The sequence below is a fragment of the Cucurbita moschata genome, unplaced genomic scaffold (genome assembly GCF_002738365.1).
Source record: "Cucurbita moschata cultivar Rifu unplaced genomic scaffold, Cmos_1.0 Cmo_Scf00025, whole genome shotgun sequence".
In the NCBI taxonomy this organism is placed as follows: domain Eukaryota; kingdom Viridiplantae; phylum Streptophyta; class Magnoliopsida; order Cucurbitales; family Cucurbitaceae; genus Cucurbita; species Cucurbita moschata.
The window spans coordinates 2067698-2091605 of NW_019268541.1; the positions used below are offsets into that span (position 1 = coordinate 2067698).

At 37.5% G+C, this 23908-nt stretch overlaps 6 protein-coding genes across 11 annotated transcripts; 2 read left to right on the top strand and 4 right to left on the bottom strand.

Moving 5' to 3' along the window:
• Positions 1–1439: 1439 nt before the first annotated feature.
• On the top strand, positions 1440–2958 carry LOC111461357 (photosystem I chlorophyll a/b-binding protein 3-1, chloroplastic-like). Its single transcript, XM_023104859.1, has 3 exons — positions 1440–1657; positions 1883–1944; positions 2036–2958. The coding sequence occupies exons 1-3, from the start codon at positions 1514–1516 to the stop codon at positions 2649–2651; spliced, it is 822 nt and encodes a 273-aa protein (XP_022960627.1). The 5' UTR covers positions 1440–1513; the 3' UTR covers positions 2652–2958.
• Positions 2959–4248: 1290 nt separating this feature from the next.
• Positions 4249–5931, top strand: LOC111461358. Its single transcript, XM_023104860.1, has 2 exons — positions 4249–4793; positions 5638–5931. The coding sequence occupies exon 1, from the start codon at positions 4298–4300 to the stop codon at positions 4790–4792; it is 495 nt and encodes a 164-aa protein (XP_022960628.1). The 5' UTR covers positions 4249–4297; the 3' UTR covers position 4793; positions 5638–5931.
• Positions 5932–6263: 332 nt separating this feature from the next.
• Positions 6264–8570, bottom strand: LOC111461356. The gene is made up of 4 exons (XM_023104858.1): positions 8452–8570; positions 8019–8231; positions 7278–7667; positions 6264–7165 (listed from the first exon to the last, which is right to left on the bottom strand). The coding sequence occupies exons 2-4, from the start codon at positions 8218–8220 to the stop codon at positions 6483–6485; spliced, it is 1275 nt and encodes a 424-aa protein (XP_022960626.1). The 5' UTR covers positions 8221–8231; positions 8452–8570; the 3' UTR covers positions 6264–6482.
• Positions 8571–9658: 1088 nt separating this feature from the next.
• Positions 9659–11086, bottom strand: LOC111461340 (probable polyamine transporter At3g13620). The gene has a single exon (XM_023104838.1). The coding sequence runs from the start codon at positions 11084–11086 to the stop codon at positions 9659–9661; it is 1428 nt and encodes a 475-aa protein (XP_022960606.1).
• A 2196-nt stretch (positions 11087–13282) lies between these two features.
• On the bottom strand, positions 13283–17668 carry LOC111461352 (glucan endo-1,3-beta-glucosidase 4-like). 4 transcript variants are annotated; one of them, XM_023104852.1, is made up of 5 exons: positions 17376–17668; positions 16057–16219; positions 14705–15949; positions 13725–13752; positions 13283–13637 (listed from the first exon to the last, which is right to left on the bottom strand). In XM_023104852.1, exons 2-5 carry the CDS (start codon positions 16118–16120, stop codon positions 13493–13495), a joined length of 1482 nt encoding a protein of 493 aa, XP_022960620.1. In that variant the 5' UTR covers positions 16121–16219; positions 17376–17668; the 3' UTR covers positions 13283–13492. The 4 variants fall into 4 exon arrangements, with proteins under 4 accessions (XP_022960620.1, XP_022960617.1, XP_022960618.1 ...); XM_023104849.1 differs by having other exon boundaries at positions 17371–17667; XM_023104850.1 differs by lacking the exon at positions 17376–17668 and adding an exon at positions 17204–17364.
• Positions 17669–18692: 1024 nt separating this feature from the next.
• On the bottom strand, positions 18693–22293 carry LOC111461738 (serine/arginine-rich SC35-like splicing factor SCL33). 3 transcript variants are annotated; one of them, XM_023105369.1, is made up of 6 exons: positions 22085–22293; positions 21627–21819; positions 20329–20406; positions 19467–19631; positions 19204–19383; positions 18693–19119 (listed from the first exon to the last, which is right to left on the bottom strand). In XM_023105369.1, exons 2-6 carry the CDS (start codon positions 21767–21769, stop codon positions 18954–18956), a joined length of 732 nt encoding a protein of 243 aa, XP_022961137.1. In that variant the 5' UTR covers positions 21770–21819; positions 22085–22293; the 3' UTR covers positions 18693–18953. The 3 variants fall into 3 exon arrangements, with proteins under 3 accessions (XP_022961137.1, XP_022961135.1, XP_022961136.1); XM_023105367.1 differs by having other exon boundaries at positions 19204–19395; XM_023105368.1 differs by having other exon boundaries at positions 19204–19395; positions 22028–22242.
• Positions 22294–23908: the final 1615 nt, after the last annotated feature.

The following is a 23908-nucleotide window of genomic DNA, read 5'->3' on the forward strand; positions in this document are numbered from 1 at the left end:
TTTTTTTTTTTTTTTTTTGCATCTTAATCAAAATAGTAATAAGATGTTGCAATTTGTGTCAGGTTACTGGCTACAAATTTTGGGTGGATATTAATTTAGAGTTATGGGTTTTCTTGAATGTATTTTAAAGGTTATTTACATAGTGTCTAATTATGGTAATAAAGTATAGAAGTTATAACTCTTGGAATGCCTCGTGTAAAGTTAAAGGTTTTCATTTTGAGACTGTATAAAGATATAGTATGTTATCTTTGTAAAATAGACTTGGAAAATGTAGTAAAATGCAGTAAAATGAGCATTTGTGTTTTCCATTGGCCAATGGCTAAGTTTCTTTGCAATAGCTATTATCTGTAGTTTAGGTTACTTGTAGAATTATTCAAGCTTGAGATGATCAATCTTGCTTGTGGAGTGATTTGAATCTTGAACAAGTGTTCTTGTCATGAGATATTCGTTCAACAAGGTAATCTGAATCTTACTTTCCTTGTAGTGATGGCTTATCATTTGGTATCAGAGTTTTTCCTTGGGTTGATTTCTTATCATTTGATATCAGAGGTTTTCCTTGGATTGATTTCTTATCATTTGGTATACAGCTTTCTCATAGGTTGATTCCTTATCATCCGTACTATAAACGGATAAAAGTCTTATACATGTCTTTGCATGGGGTTCATTTGGGAATGATTTACCAAGATCAAAAGCAATTATGCTCGAATTCTAATTGTTTAAACAGTTTATTTACGTGTCAAATCACTTACTTACTGTTGTCTCGTGCATGCGACGACGTGGAGATTCAAATGTCAATGAATTCATTTTTCTTCTTTTTTTGTGTTCAACAATATGCAGAGTAGAGATTCAAACATTTGACTTTCTAGTCGATAATACATACTTTAGGTCAACAATATGGAAAGTAAGAACGTTTGAACATATAACTTCTTAATCAAGGTTATATATACGTATCGTTGACATTTTTAACTCTATCAATTTTCTAAGATTTTGACCGAACATGTTATTTTTAAAACAAATAAAGAAAAAAATCGAATTAAGCAAAGTTTATCTTCGACCATGGTCATATAAGGATCCGATTATATCCTAAAACTGAAACTTCAATAGTACATGTAATCATGTGAAAGTATGCGTATATGAGCTCAACAGTTACAGGATGAGAGTTTGAACCATCGACTTTTAAAACAAAAATGGATCATAGCAATCTCAAACTAAGCGTTAGATCATCCATATTACATAAAATAGGTGCCATGTGGGAAATGGAGGGAGCTGACAAGTCAAAACAAGTAGAGAAGTGGATGACAAAGATAGCTTGAGGTCCACGTGGACAGTTGCAGTTGGACTCATAGATCCCAACCCAATCCAAAAACCTAGGACACCTCGAATCTCAACCAGAATTTGGATTCTAAAATCTGTGGCTTATCTCATTCTTTCCCATTTCCACTTTATCATTCCTATTCTTCCTCTCACATCACTCCCCACCAACCCCTTCTCCCCTTCCCTCTCAAACAAAGCCATGGCCACTCAGGCACTTGTTTCATCTTCCTTAACCTCCTCGGTGGGCGCCGCCAGACAAAGATTTGGTCCCAAACCCTGTCTTGGATCCTCCACAAAACAAGCTTCTTTTGTTGTTAGAGCTGAAGCCACTCCTCCCGTTAAGGTTATTCTCGCCCCTTTTAATCGATGTTCGTAATCGTTTGTTGAGCATTGTGCTAGTTTTCGAGCTCCGAGAGTGTTTGATTATGTGTAAAACTCTAAATTTACCGTAATGGCTTAACCTATTGACTTTCCCTCTAGAGTTTAAATGTAGCTCAATTGAGTAAGACATCTGTTACCTTTTCTAAATAGTATTGATTGTGAGATTTAATATTGTGTTCTAATGCAGCAAGGAGCCAACCGAGCATTATGGTTTGCTTCAAAACAAAGCCTTTCTTACTTGGATGGAAGGTATATATATATATCTTCAATCAAAAAGTTGACGTAAGAAACGAGAATGTTATCAAACAGATCTAAAATAAAGCTTTGATTTGATTAACAGTCTCCCAGGCGATTACGGGTTCGACCCACTAGGGCTATCGGACCCTGAAGGCACGGGAGGGTTCATCGAGCCAAGATGGTTAGCATACGGGGAGGTAATCAACGGGCGGTTCGCAATGTTGGGAGTAGTAGGAGCCATAGCCCCAGAGATATTAGGGTCACTAGGGCTAATCCCACCGGAAACAGCCCTCCCATGGTTCAAAACTGGGGTGATCCCACCAGCAGGGACCTACAACTATTGGGCAGACCCCTACACACTATTTGTACTTGAAATGGCTCTAATGGGGTTCGCTGAACATAGAAGATTTCAAGATTGGGCTAAGCCAGGGTCCATGGGGAAGCAGTACTTCTTGGGTCTAGAGAGGTTCTTGGGTGGGTCAGGGGACCCAGCTTACCCAGGTGGGCCCTTGTTCAACCCTCTAGGGTTTGGTAAAGATGAGAAGTCAATGAAGGATTTGAAGCTAAAAGAAGTGAAGAATGGAAGGCTTGCAATGTTGGCCATATTGGGTTTGTTTATACAAGGACTTGTCACTGGCGTTGGCCCTTACCAAAACCTTTTGGACCATTTGTCTGACCCTATTAACAATAACCTCTTGACAAGCCTTAAATTTCACTAGATTTGTAAGTGATATCGGTCGATGCTTCTTGTTTTGTTAGTAGATAATGAACTAATCATTGAAAAGTACTTATACGAATGGAACGATGGGTCTGATTAGAAAAAAGTTATGATATATAAGTTAAAAGATGATGGGAATGTTGACAAGTATCTTGAATTGCGTGCCCTAAAAACTAAGGGTGCAAGGTGGTCAAGGTGGGAGACCGGTAGGACAGAGTCGAATGGGGGAGTCATGTGGGTGTGGTTCTTGTTTCGCTAGTTGTTTACACAATTTAAGGCTATTTTAATGAAAAAAATATATTTCTCGAGCTAAACAATCTCAAGTTAAACAACTCTTATTATCTAAGAATGTACACAAGTTCGGTTGAGTTGAAAAAATCTTTTGAACCAACTCGAATTAGGTTAGTGACCGAAGTAACCTGAATAGAGTTGACATCCAAAAACCCAATTCAACCCTCTACATTTTAGTTAGATTGGGTTCGGTTTTCGAGTTGTTCTTTTTTTAATTATTTAAAAAAATTATATTTATCCACAATATATGTTAAAATCTCATCTAATTTTAAATATCAAACAATCACAAGTGACAATGAATCACTATCAGTCACAAATGTAAAAAATTCTTAATCTTCATATAATAATCTTAAAGTAGGGTAAATATAACAATTCAAGTTCACTACCAGCAAATATTATCCGCTTTTGCTCGTTATGTATCGTCGTCAGCCTCACAGTTTTAAAACGCGTCTACTAAAGATAGGTTTTCACACTCTTATAAGGAATGTTTCATTCTCTCTCCAATCAATGTGAGATCTCACAATACCGGGTTGTTACGGTAAGGCTAAGTTGGGTCGTAACAATATTTTCGAGTTGGTGAAGTGGGTCAGGTTGACCCAACTAAAAATTCTCTACACGCAAATCAACCCAAACTTGTTTAGTTTTCCAAAAATTTAGTAATTCAAATTGATCGAGTTATATGAACACTCTTTGTTTGTCACACCACTTAGTGACTAACTCTGATACTATCTGTAACAATTCAAACTCATTACTAACAAATATTATCCAGTTTAATCGATTATATATATAATTCAAACTCGAGAATGAATTGACTTAGCTCACTTGTCGTTGGAAAGTGAGTGCTGCACAATCGTAAGTCCGCTGCCATCAAAAGTGCGATTGTGACCGGTGGTATCAGAGCCAGATTTTAGAAAACGAGGGCAGAGAGAGATTTTTTAAAAGAGATTTTTGAAAGAGACTTAAGCAAGAGAGAAATAACAACCTATAAAACCTTGTGGAGGGAAAAGTTGACAACTAGTCCTATCCCCTAATAGTACATTCGGACGCATTTCATGTCTGACAGACCTACACATGATATTTCTGAAACATCATACTCCCTAGAAATACAAAAGTAAAATACTAGGATATGACAAGACATAAACGGGCTTGTCATGGGCATGCGGCCATAGGAACATGCCTTGGACGAGCATGACCGTGACATATATATGTATATATAGTTGTCGGTCTCGAAATGAATTATTGTAATGAATTATTAAGAAAACGACGAAATTATCACTTATGAACGAATTATTTAAACACTCTTCAACGACCCCATCATTCTCATCCCTTCCCCACACCTCAAACCCTCCATCATCAATGGCTTCCTTCTCAAGAATCCTCTCCCCATTTTCACTGTTCCTTCTAATTCTCGCCATTTCCACCCAAACCCATCTCTCCTTTTCATCAATAGACAAACCCCTCAACCCAACAGACATCCACGAACTTCTACTCCGTTACGGTTTTCCCGCTGGTCTCTTACCCAACAATGTCAAGTCCTACACACTCTCAGACGACGGCGCCTTCGAAATCGAGCTCAAAGCCGATTGCTATGTCATGTTCAGTGAGCTGGTTTATTACGAAAAGAAAATCACGGGGAAATTGAGCTATGGGTCTGTGACCGATGTTTCTGGGATTCAAGTTAAGAAGCTGTTCTTGTGGCTCTCTGTTTCTGGGTTCAAGTCTAATCAAGGATCTGGAACCATCGTGTTCTTTGTCGGATCCTTGTCTGAAACTTTTCCGGCAGAAATGTTCCGGACGATTCCTGGTTGTAGAAGGAAGGGTTGCCTAGGAGGAAGAACAGAAGCCATGTGAGGTAATTTTGATCTGGGTTGGATTGGATTTGATGTTCTTGAGTGATTGATTGCTTGTTGAGTTTGATTTTTGCTTATGAATGTTCTTGTGAATCATGGGTCTGGAATTTGTGTTCTGAAATTTGGGTTGTTTGCTGTGATTTTGGATTTTGTTGACTGAGATTCTTGTTTGTATGATCTATCTATGTGGTTAAAATGAAGATGGAAAAGAAAATTTGAACTTTTACAACCGTCCACACCGCTAGCCGAGATTGTTTTATTTGAGCTTTTTCTTTTTGGAGTTCTCTTTAAGATTTTTAAAATGCGTCTGGTAAGAAGAGGTTTACACACTCTGATAAACAATCTTTCGTTCTCCTCTCTAACCGATGTGCACCCCTCCTTTGGGGGCAAGCATACTCGTTGGCGCTCGTTCCCCTCTTCAATCGATGTGGAATCCCTCAATCCACCCCTTTCGAGGGCTAGTGTCCTCGTTGGCACACCGCCTAGTGACCATCCTCTTTTGAGGTTCAGTCTCCTCGTTGGCACATTGCTCGGTGTCTAAGGGTGTGGAAACCTCTCCCTAACCGATGCGTTTTAAAAATCTTAAGAAAAACCTCGAAAGGAAAACCTAAAGAAAATATCTACTATACAAAGGAAAACTTAAACGGTTGTTCTTCAGTCATCTCATTAGGCCCCTTTACGCTACAATGATTTGGAAAGTTGTTAGATGATAGCAACATAGCATGAATTTCTTGTCACTAAATGATTATAATCTTCAATGTCTTCTAGATATTGTTGTGTCTTGTTTGATAATCATGCTTGTTTTTTTCCCCAAAGCTGATATTAATCTCTGTCTGTCTCTTGCAGGTGGAAATGATAGCTTTCCGAGCATGTTCATCTTTGCTTCCACAACATTAACAAAATGTTTCTTTCAATAATATTATCCTTCTACTATATCAGATTTCATTATCAAATGAAAATAATAAATTATTATCAAATGAAAATAATGAAAATTTATGTACTTTCTACTTGGTGCAAGTGTCACGATTATATTTGTTTATGACGTGTTACCTACGGCTGCATGCCCGTTAAATGTCAAACCTCTTGCATTGTATCACTTTATTGCCTTCTTTTAACGTTTTCATGATGTATAGTTTACTTCCTTTAGAGCTCTTGAACAAACTACATTATTCAGACTTTCCTTAAACAGTCCTATAGACAACTACTTCTTTAAAGCCGTGAACCATCAAGTAAAGCACACTAAGTTTTTCTTTAAATAGTCATATCTATCCGCTTAATACTATCTAGATGATTCTTTTGAAACACGTTGCCAATCTAATAAAATTTTACTATGACTACACTTTCCGGACTCCTTTATTCGACATCATAATATTTGTCAGTGCAAGTTAATCAAACCAACCTTCATCCTTAAGTATTCCAATCCAGGAGAAGATGCACAAATCAAAATGGAGGGCAGAAAGGGCAAAAGCAGATAAAACCCAAATAAGGGACACTATGGAGCTTTGGATTGATGCAAAAGCATGATGATATGTACATATTCTTCCTACATTCTTTACAAGTATTCTTCACCTACATGATATGTTCGTCACTTTCTTTCTTTTTTCTTCTTTTATTTCCTTCTTTCCCCTATTTACTAGCCAATTTGTATGGTTCGTATACTATCTTGCTATTCCAATCAAGAACATTCATGTTCATTCATTTACCTTACGACCGAGCGCCATTGGCTTCACTGCAGCCAAAACGACAGCAACTTTACACGCAAGAAATCCCAGCATTCCTATCACCACTTCTTTAGGTGACAGCATCATGGTTGAATCTCCCAAGTTGAACTTAACTGTAATAATGGAAAGTCCAACTGCCAGTGCCAAGACCGATAAAGGGCCTCTATATCGTCGATCTTCATTCCCAGTTGTTTCATAATTTGAAGTCGGGGCAGGTAATTCGTCCACAGATCTTTGCAAGAGCAACAGATACAAGAAACCAAGAATGCCACCAGCTAAGAATGCAAGACCGGCATTTTCACCAGCTGAGAAGGATGAAACAGATGTGCCAGCTAGAATCAATAAGGCATCATAAGTAAGCAAAGAGAGCTTCAAGTCTGCATATTCTTTCATGCTTTCCTCATTGGAAATACTGTCAATAGTGGCTAAATTTGAAAGGTTGGAGCTTCCATTCAGGAAGAATAAGGGCTCGATTCCACGTACTTCTGATACCAGGCAAGGCCTAAGTTCTACCATTGATTTGTCGCTGCCCTCCCCGAGCAATATATCCTCGGCTGGGAATTCATACTTGACACCCATGTATTGAAGCTCATGCCCTTCAGATTTCGACTGAGATATGACATACAAGCTTAGACTTCCAAGTCTCCACTGGCCTGGATAAGATGAGGAAAGAAGAAACGTTTTGTTAAATTTCTTGCCAAAATCATTTTAAGTTCTGCAAAGAGACCGAAAAGTTTTTAAAACGCGTCAATGACACAACCTAACCTGAATCAACGCTGAGCCAGACAGATTCTAATCTACCCAATTTAGGTCCCTTGAGGACGAACTCATCCGAAGAACCTCTTTGGAATAAGAGAATTTCAGGACCATCCAAAACATCCTTTTCTTCTGAATGATAATGATCTGTCGTCAAACTTGCAGGTATTCTCTGTAATATAGAATTACCCTTTTCATCTATCAAGCACAGGAGAATTCCAGCATTCATGTCACTTAGACTAGATCCATAGAGCTTGCTAGTGCTTATATCAACCTTGAACAAGACATGAGATTCATCTCCCTTCATAGATGATAGGATTTTCTCAATTGAAGTTTTCGTGCAGACCTCCACTTCCGAGGCTTGTAAAAGATGTGAAGGTTTGGCATAATCCTGAAAATCTGCGACCAGGTTACATGAACTTGCAAGAACTTTCATATCAAAGTAAAAAGAAAAAAAAAAAGGTAACTTAATCCAACACCAAAGGGTTACATAATTTTAGTTCCTAAAATCTGAGATTTGTGTAGATTTGGTACTAAAAACTTTTGAATTTTTTAAAATTCATAAGACATCAAATTGAAATTGAAATTTCATAGATTCCAAAATGACTAGGTTTATATCACTGAGGAGCAGAATTTAACTTTTCTAATGGTATAGCATTGGAATTCTTGTCATTTCCATAGATTATTATCATAGAAACCATGAAAATGATCAAATAAAATCATCCTTATTCATTGAAGGGAAAAAATTACCTTGAAAACGCGAACGCTTTGCACGAATTCGAAATCGAGAAACCGAGTACCGAGAACAAATTGACCTTGAAAAAACAGAGTTCAACGATTTCCTTCCAGAAGTAAAACTTTTCTGAGATGCAAAAATTAGATGCCTCGGAGCAAGTGCGTCCATATCCACTACTCCAGCACACCAGAGAAACATGGGAGTGACACAATCCATCTCAACAAAACCTATAAATCGAATCGCAGAATTGAAAACGTTCCTATAACCATTTCAGTTCTCCACAGCGAATTCATAATTAACAACAACATCATGATGCGAAAATGAAAAACCTCCAATCTAGTTGAATCCACAGATATCTAATCGAACGGCTGTAATATTTGTTCTTGGATACGAAAGTAATCTTAATCGGAAATTGCTCAAAGAAAAAGAGAGAATACTGAAACTCACCGGAAACTGAGATCGCCCGACGAAATTAGCATAGAAAAGCAGCCATCGACGACGGGAAAATCGGAAGAAAGAAAAAAGAAAGCGTATGACACACGGAGCCCAAGGGATTTTTGTACCATGACCTAAAAATTTGGTTTTTTTTTTTTTTTTTTTTTTTTTTTTTTTGTTTTTTGGCCTTAACAATTTTTTTTAAATTACTATTTTTTTTTATTTCATAATTTATTTTGTTGGCTTAACATTTTTTTTAAATATAATTTTTTTGTTTTTTTATTTAATTCACTCTCGCTCTCGATCCCGCTCCAACTCTAGCTCACTTTCTTGCTCTCAATCTCACTCTTACTTCTTTGCTCTCGCTCCCTCGCCCTTACTTTGTTGGCCCGTCAATCCGTGACAACCCCTCAACAAAGAGAGTGAAATGCCAAGCCCTTTCTCTATTAAAGCAAAAGGTAAGCGCTATCAAGACCTTTCAACGGTTCAACGTGCTTCCTAGTCATTGTTGGAAAAAAAAATAGCTTCCCTCGTTATCGTTATGGTTATCGCTAGATTAGGAAGAAAATAGGAGCGACACGAGAAGAAATACTTAAAGAGTGAAAGAGATCGAGAATTGAGAAAAAATAAAAAAAAAAATGAAATATTAAAATAAGTTCGAAAATGTTCATTAAACCTTACGTCAAATACCATCTTGACCGCAATTTGTAGTTGAAATAATTTTTTTAGATCAATCTATTAAATTATTATTTTAAAAAAATTAATATATACAACTATTTATATCAATTCATTTATCATAATTATTTTCAATTAATTTAAAATCATATAAAAAAATATACATAAAAAAATAGAAAATACAACTAAATGCCTAAAATTCTTTTTTAAAAAATTAGAGTGATAATTAAAAAAAATTAAAATTAATAAAATTTGAGTGATATAATATTTTTTTTAAAATAATATATATGTATATATATATATATATTATAAAGTTATTTTTTAATATAGAAAAATAGAAAATACAACTAAATGCCTAAAATTCTTTTTTAACAAATTAGATTGATATAATTAAAAACTTTAAAATTAATTGATTGATATAATATTTTTAAGAAAAAAAATATATATAAGTTCAAATCTAAAAAATAAAAAAATAATAATAACTAATTACAAATTTTAAAAAAAAATTAAAAAAAATTAAAAAAAAAAAATTGGATAATTGTTCCTAATCTTCAAGTCTTGGATTGAAGATGAAGATCTTCTTCTTCCTACAAATCTTCATCAACCCGAACCAGACAATCCCGGCGGCGGTCATGGAAGCACTGACCAAAAACACAGTGCTATGCGTGAAAACCATCAAAACCACCAAAAACGCCGACGGAACCAAACACATCACGATCAACCCCGGCAGCTCCAACGGAACCTTGAACGGCCTTTCCATGGCGGAATGCTTCCATCTCAGCCATATGAACGACGAGAACTCCAGCAGCATCCCCAAGCTATACATGAAATTCGCCGACGCAACAATGTCCGTGAAGTCCAAATACGAAACCCCAACAGAGATCGCCGTGCAAATCACAATCCCAATCCATGGAGTGTTGAACCATTTCGCTCTCGCCGCGAAGAATTTGGGTAAAATCCCAATTTCCGCCATACCCAGAATTTGATATGCACTGCTACTTAATTGAGCTTCGAATAGTCCAATTGCTGACAAGCAGGCTCCGATTTCCAGGAGGATTTTGAGCCATTTTCCGGCGAGTATCTCCGCCGCTTGGGCGTGGAATCCGGATTCCCAAGCGGATTGTTGAATGTCGATGGCGCCGGTGACGGCGAGAAGTGGGATTAAGTAAGATAGACAAGTGATAATTACTGATATGAACAGAGCAATTGGGAAGGTTTTTTTGGGTTTTTCTACTTCTCCGGCGAGTGTGCTGACGTTATCCCAGAAATTTAGGTTCCAAAACAGAGTGTTGAGGTACAGATTCCAATCTGTTTTTATCGATTTATCGCCGGAATTTCCCCACCGGTGGGGTTTGATTTTGGGGATGGCGATTAATGTCATTAAGATGAAGGGTAAGATGGATAACAGAGCTAGAACGACGGCGACATATCCGACGATGGTGAGGCCGATGTAGTTGAGGGCGGCGAGGACGACGGAGGAAGCGAGGAGGGCGGTGCGGCGGGGCCAGCCGGATTGGAGCTGGGGGGCGATTTTCTGAATGTAATTGATGCAGAGAACAGGGTAAGCGGCGATGTTGATAACGCCGCTGAGGATTTTCCAGGTGCCCATGAGAGAGCCCCAGAAGGGTCCGAAGGCTGTTTGGGCCCAGATGACGAAGCCGCCGTTGCCGGGGAAGGCGGTGGAGAGCTCCGCCGTGATCAGCGCCTCCGGGACGCTCCATATGAAAGGGAAAACGATGAAGCCTATGATGGCGAGGAGAGGTCCGGCGGCTTGGACGGCTGGCTCCTCGCCATAGGGGCCGCCGGCGACCTCGAAGTAGATGAGGAAGATGAGGGGGATTAATGTGAGCTTCTCTGCGGCGGCGATGGGGGAATTTGGGGTGGTTGTGGGGAGGATTGGAGGAGGTGAGTCTGAATTTGAGGTGGGTTTTTGATGGGGGCCTGTATTTGTGACACGAATTTGATGATCCATTGATGAATTATGATCAGATGAAGAATTTTGTTGAAGAAAGGGGACTTTAAATAGATGGATTATTATACAATTTGGTTAGGATTTGAATTAATATGATTGAATTTTTTAGAATCTTTAATTTGATTCGGATTTGATTTAGTTTTACATTTTTTTTTATAATATATATCTATCCGAGTCTAACCCAAGTCCACCACCAGTAACATGAGTAGATATATGAGTAGATTTTGTCAGGCCCAGTCCGATTATTGTAGGATTCATGATTTAATCTGAGTCCAAACCCAAGCCCACCACTAGTAACCACTAGTAAATATTGTCTGGCCTAGCCCGTTACGATCATCGTAGGACTCACGATTTAATCCGAGTCCAAACTCAAGCCCACCACTAATAACCACTAGTAGATATTGTCTGGCTTAGCCCGTTACAATCATCGTAAGACTCACGATTTTTAAAACGCATTGAGAGGAGAGGTATTCGTACTCTCGTAAGGAATGATGTTTCTCAGATATGGTTCACTTTGGCTATCGTCGTCGATTTCATTGGGAGGGATTTCTACACTCTAAAATGATTTGTTTCCCTCTCCAACCGAGATGGGATCTCACAATCCACGATGCTTCTCACTCCCTCACCCTGTAAGATATGGTCTACTTTAGCCCAAGCGTATCGGTCTATTTTAGTCATATGATTTATTTAATCATGTTGTCAACTTCACTATTTTTTAAAATGAGGTTTTCACACTGTAAGATAAGATATAGTCCATTTTAGCCCGATGCTTATAGTTGTCAACTTCACTCATTTTTTAAATGAGTCCAAGCATATCTGTCTAATAGTCCATTTAACCTGATGCTTAGTCAACTTCACTCATTTTTAAAATTTTTAAAATGAGCCCAAGCATATCGGTGTCTAATATAGTCCATTTTAGCCTAATGCTTAGTCAACTTCACTCATTTTTTAAATGAGCCCGCATATCGGTGTCTAATATAGTCCATTTTAGCCTAATGCTTAGTCAACTTCACTCATTTTTTAAATGAGCCCAAACATATCGGTCTAATACAGTCCATTTTAGCCCGATGCTTAGTCAACTTCACTCATTTTTAGCCCAAACATATCGGTCTAATACAGTCCATTTTAGCCCGATGCTTAGTCAACTTCACTCATTTTTAAAATGAGCCCAACGTATCGGTCTATTTTAACTCATTTTTAAATAATGCTTGGTCAACTTCACTCATTTTTAAAATGAGCCAAGCATATCCGTCTATTTTAACTCATTTTTAAAATGAGTCCAAGCATATAGGTCTATTTTAGACCTATGGTTTACTTTAACCTATGGTTGTCAACTTCACTATTTTAACTCATTTTTAAAATGAGCTCAATCATATCGGTGCATGTGGTTTACCTTAACCTATTTTTTAAAATGAAGTTTTCACCCATAAGATAGAGTCCAATTTAGCCCAATGCTTATAAGTTTTCACAAAAAATGTTTTGTTTGTTTTGTTTTCCTTGAAAATGCGAGAGTCCACTTTAGCATAGGAATTTTCACACTCACGTAATAATGTTTTGTTTTCCTCATCAACTGCTTCTGCTTCCCACCACTGTCAGATATGGCCCACTTTGGCTCGTTACGTTTCACACTGTTATGAGAATGGACCGTTTCCCTCTCCAACTGAGGTGGGATCTCACAATCCACCATGCTTCTCACTGTTGTAAGATAGTCCACTTTAGCCCATTACGTATCGTCGTCAACTTTACTGTTTTTAAAACGCGTCTACTAGGAAGAGGTTTCCACACTCTTATAAGAATATGGGATCTTAAAATCCACGATGCTTCCCACCGTTATCAGATATGACCCACTTTGCCCCGTTATGTATCACCATCAATCTCAATGTTTTTTGAAACACATCTTAAGGAGAGGTTTTCACACCCTCGTAAGAAATATTTCGTTCCCCTCTCCAACCGCTGTGGGATCTCACAATCCACCCCCTTGGAGGCCCAACATCCTATTGGCACACCGCTCGGTGTCTAGCTCTGATACCATTTGCAACAATCCAAGCCCACTAGTAGCAAATATTGTCCGTTTTTACCCGTTACATATCCCCCTCAGCCTCACGATCTTAAAACGCGTCTACTAGGGAGAGGTTTCCACACCCTTATAAGGAAATATTCGCTCCCGTCTCAAAACCGACATGAAATCTCACCATATACATCAATTAACTCCAAAAATAATATAAATTGATCATAAACTAAACACAGTTACTCCCCCCCTCATAAGAGTAAATTACAATGAACAATGAACTAATAATAAACAGAGCACCTACAAACTAACAGAAATGTAAGAACTTGAAGGATTTATGTGCTCAACAAAATTAGCAATCTGAAGAATGGTAAGAACTTGAAGAAGAATCATTCATATCAAAACCTTAAAGCCCACGAAAAGATGAACAAAATCAAGAGCTGAAATGAAGAGACCTGTAGCTTTGAACTTGCACCAGGAAGCAGACCTGAAGGCCCCATGGCTGCTTCAGGAGAAAATCCGCCTCCTCCGCGTGAATTGGCACTGTTTTTCAATATTTGAAACAGTTTAGAACTCAAGTAATTGATATATAAACAGATGATTTCGTTTTGGTGTAATTTTCCCACTTACCTTCCTGTGAATATGCAGGATCCATGACCTGTAAAAGATGGAGGAAGAAAGTAAGAGAGATTGGATTCAAGGAGAAACCCGAACAGTCGATATCAGATCAAGTCATTCGAACGAGCATTACAAACAGTATAGGATAAAACTGCTAGATATTCGTGGAAGAATCGAAACCCGGCTAGTTGAGGATGGCAGGTGCGTGCACAAACACTGTGTATGATATATACAAGCAACCTAACATGAATACACGACCACGGGTTGTATATTATGTAACAGCTTGGAGAGGTTTCCACACCCTTATAAAAATGTTTTGTTCCCCTCTTCAACAGAATCTCACAATCCACCCCTCTCCGGGGCCAAGCGTCCTCGTTGGCACACTGCACGGTGTGTAGCTCTAATACCATTTGTACCAGCCCAAACCCACCGCTAGCAGGTGTTGTCCTCTTTGGACTTTCCCTTTTGGGCTTCCCTCAAGGATTTTAAAACACGTTTACTAGGGAGAGGTTTCCACACCCTTATAAAGAATGTTCTGTTCCCCTCTCCAACCGATGTGGGATCTCACAATCCACCCTCCTTCAGGGCCCAGCGTCCTCGCTGACACACCGCCTGGTGTCTGCCTCTGATACCATTTATAACAGCCCAAGTCCACCGCTAGTAGATATTGTCATCTTTGGGCTTTCCCTTTCAGGTTTCCCCTCAAGGTTTTTAAAACGTGTCTACTAGGAAGAGGTTTCAACACACTTATAAAGAATGTTTCGTTCCCCTCTCCAACCGATATGGGATCTCACAACATAACTCATGTTAGGACGTCCACCCAGATAAAGGACGTCCAACTAGTGCAAGGAGAAGTAAGGACTCTGACTAAACACCAAGTAATAACAAATAAATAACTAGGTCTAGTAAGTTCGTGCTCGTCAAGGAACCTGTCGTAAACATCTACTTACTAAATCGAAGGAACAAGGAGAAGAACGGTTAAAAGAACTTACTGGGATCGATCGTCGTAAGCATAGCGGTACCATCGAAGTCACACGTTCCACCAGCACTACGAGATTTCTGATAGTAATCATTATATGCATAAGAAGCATGGTTAGTAATGTTATTAGGGAGAAAGCATGGCCTCCCACGCTGAATAGCAGCACAGTTAGCCCCTCCTTGTCCACAAGCCCAATTCAGGCCATCTTCCAGCTTATCTTCATCCGCACCATCTTTAGCCACGCAATAAACTGCAGAAGAATTTCCTGTCGAACGACCCGAGATCAGACCCAAAGGATAAACAGCCGAACCATTGGGGAAAAGTATACCCCAATTCTTTTCCGAGATTGGACCGGGCCTCTTGTCTTCATTAAACAGCTCGTAAAGGTACGTGTTGATCGGTGTCGTTGGCTGACTAGGTGGCCCTGAATCGTTCGAAACTCTCCTGATCAGATTGCTAATGTAGGTGCCAGCATTTTGAATTGTAGCATCAGGTTCATTTGCTCCACCAAACCATGGCCAGCCCGTCTCAGTAACAACGATAGGAATCCCAGAGAATTTGAAAGTGTCGATCGAGTAGTACGTTGCATCAACCATAGCATCGAACATACTATTGTAATGGAAAAGAGTGTTCGGGTCAACAATCTGCTTAACTGCGGGAAGTGACCGGAAAAGTGCGTAATCTAACGGAAAAATTCCATTCTCAGTAGTGTATCCATAATAAGGATAGGCATTCAACATGTAGTAGGACTTCGTGTTCTTTAAAAACTGGAGGAGCTGAGAGATAGTCGAGTTCCACGAAGCGTTAAAGGTAGCAGTGGACGGGGGAAAAGGCCGGGGTATTAAGTCCATCGATTGGGGAGTGGAAACTTTGATCAGATCGTTTAGATTGGCAGCAACCAAGGCTTTATGTAGTGAATACATGGCTGGAACCAAGACTGGACCAACATGAGGAATTGCTGTAAGAACCTCACTGCCGACGGCAATGGCTGTAATATTCGTTCCCGGCAAGTAAGCGGCGACGTTTTTGTTAACCCAGGCTGCAGCAGCTGCTGGAGATTCACCAATCCTGAGAACTTCCTCATTCGTGACGCCAACGATTACTTCAATGCTACTGTTTGCTAGGGCCTTTAGCAGCTGGGAATCGGCATTATAGAGACGGAGATGAGTAATCCGATGGGTTTTAAGAATTGCAACGATACCTGAAGCTGATGGAAGATTCGAGACGTCGGTTCCGAGGTTAACCCCCACAAAGGCACCTATTGATGTCAAGAACACATCTCAGTAACAAATAGATAATTGAGATCATATTCCAAGCAACCTGAATTTAGAACAGGAACTACGAAAGGATGTTAAAGAACTATACCTAATGCATTGACACACATGCCAAATAGAAGCAAGATCACAGCTCCATGACACCTTTCGGGCATTTTCGAATCGACCAAGACTTCGACTTTTCAGCTTCCCGCTACTTACACTAAGTCGCAAGAACAAAACTCCCGAAACTCGATCGAGAAAGCACGAACAATCTGCAATCAAGTCATGTGAAATGTCAAGAGCTTGGGGGAAGAACAATTCCACACTCAAAACATTACAAAAGAAGTTGCTTCTGCAGATCCTCAGACATAAACATATAGACCAAACATTGACAAACACACACACACACACACTGTTCCTGAGCTAACAAATGAGATACTGTCTTTCAATCTTGTCTCTCAATCCTCGCCGCTCAAGCCCACTGGTAGTAGATATTGTCCGTTTTGGCTTGTTACGTATCACTATCAGTCTCACGCTTTTTAAAACGTGTATGCTAGGGAAAGGTTTCCACATCTTTAAAAATAATGCTTCGTTCCCCTCTCCAACCAATGTGGGATCTCACAATCCACCCCCCTTGGGAACAACGTTCTCACTGGCTCTTATACCATTTGTAACTGCCCAAACCCATCACTAGTAGATATGTCCGCTTTTACATGTTACGTATCGCCGTCAGCCTCAAGGTTTTTAAAACGCGTATGCTAGGGAGAGGTTTCCACACCCTTATAAGTAATGCTTCGTTCCCCTCTCCCACCAATGTGGGATCTCACAATCCACCCTCTTTGGGTGCCCAACGTCCTCGCTAGCACACCATCTACTGTCTACCTCTTATACCATATGTAACAGTCCAAGCCCACCACTAGTAAACATTATTTTCTTTGTCCCTTTACGGACCGCCGTCAGCCTCACGGTTTTTAAAACACGTCTGCTAGGGAGAGGTTTCCACACCCTTATAAGTAATGCTTCGTTCCCCTCCCCAACCAACATCGGATCTCACAGAAAGATCGGAGAATTTCAAACTAGTAGCTTAGCTTCCAAAGAACATCATAAACAGAAACCTCTCAATCATTCAACTTCTACAGACTAAGAACTACTGGAGAGCCAAAGTTCATAAATCTAGAACACAAAAACTCAGCCATAAACTACAAAACAACAAAGAACCCAGCTAAGAGAACTAAAAACAAGAAGCGGGCAAGTACCCAATCTGAAAGATCACTGCAATTCCAACAGATTTCAGTCAGCTTCAGAACAGAACCAAACCACTAAACGCACAAACAGAGATTCTCAGCAGCCCAGAACAGTGAAAAAGCTTCAGAAAATCAACAGTTTCAACTTAAAATCAGTCCGAAAACAACAAGAATCTTACCCCACCGTGTCCTAAACAGGGCTGATCTTGTGATATCGAAAAGAATATCGACTGAAGGTGTAAACACTGACAAGAAATGCGAAGAAAATGGCATACCAAACTTAAAAGCTTTATTGTATGCCTTTTTCTTTTCTCTTTTTGAGGAAGCAAAGGGGCATGGATTCTCGTGCAGAAGGGATCGTGATCGTCGCCGTTCATTTTGGTTTGATGGAGGGATTGGGGGTTTTTTTCTTTTCTTTCGTTTGGTTTGAACAGAAAAGAGGATAAAATTTGAGCTAGAGGAGAGTGGAGAATGGGTAAGTGGGGACTGGAAATTGTTCGTTTTTTGTTTAAATTTAACCCAAAAGTCGTTTGAGAAGATTCGATTTGGAAGAACAAAGTGATGGGTAGCCGCGTGAGGGATGAATGAGATGATTTTGCCGTTTAATACAAATTTGGGTATGTACAACACTTTTTTGTGGCATTTCACTTTTTTTTTTTTTTTTCAAATTTGGAATAATTTAAGCTATTTCTATCTTTAAAGTTTGAAACTTTTGTCAAATTAGTTAAAAAAAAAATAGTTTTAGAGGCGGAATTTGAAGAACTCAATTTGATGAGCAAATGAACAGTACTTTAACGAGGTGAATTACATGAGCGTACTTGACGAGTAAATAAATTGTAGGTTTTTATTAGCAATATTCAAACAAACCAAAGATAAAGAATAATTTGAATGAAGTTCGATTAGGAAATCTCCTCAGAATGTTCTTCTAATTTAATATATGTTTTTTTTTTTACTTAAAAAGATATTGACATAATCAATGTATAATTAACTCTGATTTTTTTTTTATACTAATAAATGTCCTGAAAATATTTTTAATAATAAATAAAATTAAATTAGTGACATAATAATTTGTGGGTTTTTATTTGAATTACAATAAGCTTCAAAATTCTAAGTGGATAAAATTAAAATTAAATTTTAAGGAGATTAATATGAGAAATAATTTTAAATGAAGTGGTCGCTTCAAAAAAAAAAAATTATTATTATTATTATTATTATTATATAATTATTTGAAAATTATAACGGCTCCCGAAGGAGGGCTAATCATGGAATCCAAGAAATATTCGTGGACGAGAAGGTGGACCCCACTTCACACTTGGTTGACGTGGCCAATTTAATTAGCTGGAAGCAATTATCTGTGAAAATTATTTATTTATTTATTTTATTATTATCTTTATTTTCATCTATGGAAAATATATAAATAGCATTAAAAAAATATTATCAGAATGAAAAATATTTTTAATAATTTTACTACGTTATTTATTATTTAAATAAGTCGATAATATGATGATAGAAAAGCTTGAAATATATTGTAATGCATCACCACAACAGGAAAGAAGAAAAAAAAAAAAAAAACTCAAAATCTTGATAACGCATAGATTCCTAAGAACAACGAACGAACGCTACCGAACAACAATATAAACGACGAAATGATGTCTATAGCGGAAACATCAAACTAAGCAATGGCAATAGTACATTGTAATTGTTCTCGACCAAGTTTCGAGTTGTTTTCCTGTTGACTTCGGCTCCAGCGAATGCTCAGGCTTCAGCCTCTCAATGGGCTTGGACTTCGACTTCTGCCCCGTGCTGGACTTGGACTTCGACTTCTCGAACCATCGAGTCGCGGAGATCGGGAGAATGACCTACCACGGCTCGGCTGTCGTGGGAAAGACCTCTCTCGACTATTCCGTCTGTCAGGTGGGGACGCCGATCTGCATTGACATATAGAAAAAATTGTGGCTCAAGCAGACTGAATAAAGAACTAGGACGTAACAAGCAATGTATTGAAAGAATACCTCGAGTAAGCCCTTGGTTTTGGTGGCGGGGATGCATTGTCATAACTGCGGGACCTAGACCTTGCATGGCGCGGAGCAGGTGAACGAGAATACCTTGCATGGCGTGGAGCTGGGGAACGAGAATATCGTGGCGAACGAGAAGACCGTGGAGGAGATCTTCTTCGATCATAAAATCGTCCACTGTTTATAGAACTGAAATATTAATTTTATTTAACAAATGCTATACTGAACTGTAAACAATTGATACAAGGCCAGCTTCATACCTTCCTCTCTCCCTCGTCCTCATATCAGATGGCTTCTTCCTGTTTTCCTCAGCATAGACCACAGTCAGCTCCCGACCGAGAAGAACACAGCCATCCATCTGATGCTTAGCATCTGCAGCATCAGCAGGATCTACATATTGAACGAAACCGAAGCCACGTGGTTCTCTGCAAAATTGTTGCACAAAAGAAGCAAAAAGGGGAAAGTTATAAAAGAAAAGTTAATGTAAAGCCACAGAATCAGGTCAGGAACTTGGCCTGCTAGAAACCTTCTCTAATAAAACTGTCCACCATATCCCTTGGAATATAAGCAAGCACTTGGCTGGCTGACCTTGCATGTGTCAGATTTAAGATGACTTGAAATTCTTCAAAGACTTGGGAACATCTTCTATGTACTCAAATCCAACTTCCTTCCAATCTTCACTACCATTAACATCATCTTCAATAGAACTCTAATTACTTGATGTCTTCTTCAAAACATTTTTCACTGTTAAATCTTCAAACGTTCAATAAACAGACCTAATATGTGATTTAAGGAAAAACAAAACAAAAAAGCAAAAGAACCAGAAAGAAATGCCTCTATCATCAGATGCACAATTTGAAAGATGAAACACAATAGATACTAAAAACGTTTCTCAAGGATTGTGCTAAAACCATTTTGTTCGAAAGCAAGGAAATCATTGAAAACATGTTCTCTCCGATACCACAAAATATATTATATCACAGAGACTAAAAACGTTGTATAAAATTTACAGAATTACTTAAAAACCATATGCACAAAGTTTAATTGTATTTTTTTCTAATTGAAAAAATTAACACTTCCCAAGAATCTGCAAATCCTACCATACAGCTCAGATATGCTCACCCAGTATGATAATCCTTTGGTAGGTATATGTCCTTAATGGCACCAAACTGTCCAAATGGTCTACGAAGATCCTCAGGTCTGTGTCAAAAAATAAATTTTAATAAGCGGTACACCAGGTTATATCATATTTTTACTATAGATTGCTTTTTAAGCAACATCTTGAATATATTTGATCAGCAAGCAAGAAAGAATAGCAGTATGCAGTACATGTGTTTTAAGAAAACAATATGCAGTTAAAAAAATTGGAACCAGAGCACGAATGGTGCTATATCAATCTATTACTAATTTCAAACTACACAGAGTTCTACAAAGCACTTGCAATTCCGAACAAGACCCTGCAAGAATGCAACCAAATTAAATTCTTATATTCAGACACGAAAGACTCATCTCATTTCATGGATGCAGGTCAAAACTGAATCACGGATGCACCGCAAGGGAGAAGAAAAATGAAAGAAGATCAAATGAATTACTATAACTTGGCTTCTGTCTAAGGAAAAAAAAGGCTACCTAATGTGGTGGAATACATACTATGTATTAGGGTGGAACAATGTTTTTAAAGTGCGAGGCACGCTTGGCTGCAACGACTTTATACAAAAATCAAACAGAATCATGAACATAATTTCATTTAAAAAAACTTTTACAAATATGGGAGCATTTGCACGAGATTATTGAAAGATATAACAATAGCTTTCCAAAGGAGGGCATAAAACGACGGGAAAAACAAGTCAATTAACCCACGGCACAACACGGCAAGCCTTATTGAGGGGTGAGTGCCTTGCCGCAAGTGAAGGGATCGGCCTTAAGACACTTCGTAGGCAACAAATAAATAGAAGGCTCCTATAAGACAATGAAAGGAACTATAAAGAGTTATTTGGTCCATTTCATTTTGTTTCTTTCATAGCTGTTGGAATAAGAGATTTCATGATTATTGTAGAATTCTAATACTTTGAGAGAGAGAGTGTGTTTTATAAGGGTGTGGAAACCTCTCCCGGACGCGTTTTAAAAACCTTGAGGTATGCCCGAAAGGGAAAACTCAAAGAGGACAATATATGCTAGCAGTGGGCTTGGGCGGTTACAGAAACAGATAGAACTTTTCAACTTCCTTAAACTATGTGATGTCTTATTCCCATTCCCCTATCTAAGCTCCTTTCTAGCACAAAGATCTGACCACTATCAATTCAAAACAAAATAAAATAAAGCGACCCCCTTTCTCCTAGAGAAGGAAAATTGGTCGAAAAACCATTTGGGGCAATAAGAAACATAAGCATAACTACATAACATACTCATCCAGAACAAACCTGCAGTCACGGCGAAGATTACGAACTAGAAGGCTAGTGGGGAGGTCTCTTCCACGTCCCCCATAGCGCCCTCTAGGGCTAGGGCTCCGACCCCTTCTTCCATAACCCCTTGGCGGTGATGGAGTATAACTCCTACCCCTCATTTGCACAGCAACCAATGACAGAGACCCGCAGTCTAAGAATCTCGCTACAGCTGTGAAAGTGAACAAGATTGAACCACTCAAAACTATTTTAACATGTAATTACAAATTCTTAAGGCAACTGAATTGATCCAAAACTGTTTCCTTGTACAGAAATCGAGAACAGTAAGCAACCTACTCAGCTACCACATAACAAGAAACTCTAACTTGATAAACCTCACATGGCATATGAAATTACAGGTCAAAAATTGTGAAAATTACCTCAAAATAGCGAAGCGGGAATAGATCTATACAACGTAACTATAGAAATATGCTGGCCGAGATTTGAAAGTGCTGCGTGAATGTACGAACGCTTGGAAGACAGAGAGACCTTGAAGATACAGTGAATCGGCGGCAGAGAGAGATAGAGAGAAGAAATTAGGGTCCGAAGATGAAATTGAAATCTTCGATCGAGAAACAGACGACGGTGCTTCAGATTTGGAAGTTTAGGGCATCAGATTTCCACTGTAGATGAACAACACAACGACGTCGTTTAAGTGAGAAAAGTTTTATTTTCAAAAAGATAAAATAAATAATACCCTAATATTTTAAAAAATTACATAATACCCTTCCTTTTTCCGACTCGTGTTTATTGAACCAGGATCAAGTTATTCCAATAATACCCCTAACCCGATCCAACTCAATCTTTATACAGTCTTACTCTTATGGTGTTCGATAAATACATAAAAACATAAATGTACAATAAAACGTGACTATTTTCAGGTCTAAGTTTGCTAATCGAATACTCGAAGTTGTTATCGTTCAATCATTTCACGAGGATAGTTTCAGGGTTAATTGATTATATACCCAATAAGTTACTGTTTATACCAACAATTTTTAATTTTCGGCTCATGTTTTGCATATAAGTGAAAATAAAACAAAGTAATGCGACCATGTTGTAGGGGAATGCCGGGGCTATCGGGTGCCGAATTTAGATTTTAAATCCTAGGCATGGGTCGTTACAGTAGTAAACTCTTCACCCCCAATATATGACGATGATATATATATATATATATATATTTTAATAAAACAGAGTTGAGTTGACTTTGGAACATTTGGAAGGGAGTTAGACATGTTTAATTCTCTTTAAGCACGTAATTTTAATACTAAAACATTAAAAAATTTGGTATATTAATGATAATATATCAATTACACAAATTTAAAAAACGAATAATCAATTTTTTTTTTAATCATATTTATTATTATTATTATTTTTATTGCACGACAGGATAAGGACATGAACCTAGCATCTGATTTCGTTCTCTACCGTCGCATAAATTTCTATTTATTTTTCGTGGCGTGAGTTTTCTACAATAATTTTTTCTATATATTAAAAAAAAAAATTAAAATTTTAATGAATAATTAAAAAAAAAAAAACTAAAACATTTTAATAAATTCAATAATATTTCATAAAAAATAATATAATATAATATTTAATAAATATAAAGGAAAAATCTAAAATATGGTAAATTTAAATTACAATAGAATTATGTATTTTTTAAATTAAAAAAAAATCCTTTTGATTTTTAATTGCTTTATATTTATTTCTAGAAAATTCGTTAACGGTCACCCCATAAAATATTTTGAGCTTATCACGAACCAATCATAAACGAATCCTACAAGTTTTGTCCTTTTTATTTATTTATTTATAATTAAAAAAAACAATGGATCTTTATCTATATATTTAATTTTTAAAATTTAAAAATATTAATCCTTTTAATTTATTTATTTTTAATTAAAAAAATCATGCATCTTTATCCCATTTATATATATTTAATTTGAAAATTTAAAAAATTAATAAATAAATAAATAAACAATATAAAAAACAAGAGTATAATTTGACCGTCCAATTAAAAATTAGAGGATTGAGTTGTGAACTCTATTCAAATTATTTCGAACATTTAAAAGATATTTTAACAAAAAAAATAAAAATAAAGAATCGAATTTATTTTGCATAATTAAAAAATATTGTATTTTGCATAATTTAAATTAAAATGTTTATTCCAAAATTGTTGGCGCTAAAAAAAATTGATTATATATATATATATATATATTTTTTTTTTTTTTTTTTTTTTTTTTTTTTTTTTTTTTTTTTTTTTTTTT

Excerpts from the sequence above, each read along its gene's own strand:
- LOC111461357 (XM_023104859.1), top strand. The coding sequence starts at position 1,514 with ATGGCCACTCAGGCACTTGTTTCATCTTCCTTAACCTCCTCGGTGGGC. Across the intron at positions 1,658-1,882 it reads AAGCCACTCCTCCCGTTAAG|CAAGGAGCCAACCGAGCATT; the intron begins GTTATTCTCGCC and ends GTTCTAATGCAG. Across the intron at positions 1,945-2,035 it reads CTTTCTTACTTGGATGGAAG|TCTCCCAGGCGATTACGGGT; the intron begins GTATATATATAT and ends TTTGATTAACAG.
- LOC111461358 (XM_023104860.1), top strand. The coding sequence starts at position 4,298 with ATGGCTTCCTTCTCAAGAATCCTCTCCCCATTTTCACTGTTCCTTCTA.
- LOC111461356 (XM_023104858.1), bottom strand. The coding sequence starts at position 8,220 with ATGGATTGTGTCACTCCCATGTTTCTCTGGTGTGCTGGAGTAGTGGAT. Across the intron at positions 7,668-8,018 it reads AAAGCGTTCGCGTTTTCAAG|ATTTTCAGGATTATGCCAAA; the intron begins GTAATTTTTTCC and ends ACCTGGTCGCAG. Across the intron at positions 7,166-7,277 it reads CTGGCTCAGCGTTGATTCAG|GCCAGTGGAGACTTGGAAGT; the intron begins GTTAGGTTGTGT and ends CATCTTATCCAG.
- LOC111461340 (XM_023104838.1), bottom strand. The coding sequence starts at position 11,086 with ATGGATCATCAAATTCGTGTCACAAATACAGGCCCCCATCAAAAACCC.
- LOC111461352 (XM_023104852.1), bottom strand. The coding sequence starts at position 16,120 with ATGCCCGAAAGGTGTCATGGAGCTGTGATCTTGCTTCTATTTGGCATG. Across the intron at positions 15,950-16,056 it reads CATGTGTGTCAATGCATTAG|GTGCCTTTGTGGGGGTTAAC; the intron begins GTATAGTTCTTT and ends TGACATCAATAG. Across the intron at positions 13,753-14,704 it reads GCTTACGACGATCGATCCCA|GTCATGGATCCTGCATATTC; the intron begins GTAAGTTCTTTT and ends CATCTTTTACAG.
- LOC111461738 (XM_023105367.1), bottom strand. The coding sequence starts at position 21,769 with ATGAGGGGTAGGAGTTATACTCCATCACCGCCAAGGGGTTATGGAAGA. Across the intron at positions 20,407-21,626 it reads AATCTTCGCCGTGACTGCAG|ACCTGAGGATCTTCGTAGAC; the intron begins GTTTGTTCTGGA and ends TTTTTGACACAG. Across the intron at positions 19,632-20,328 it reads CCAAAGGATTATCATACTGG|AGAACCACGTGGCTTCGGTT; the intron begins GTGAGCATATCT and ends ACAATTTTGCAG.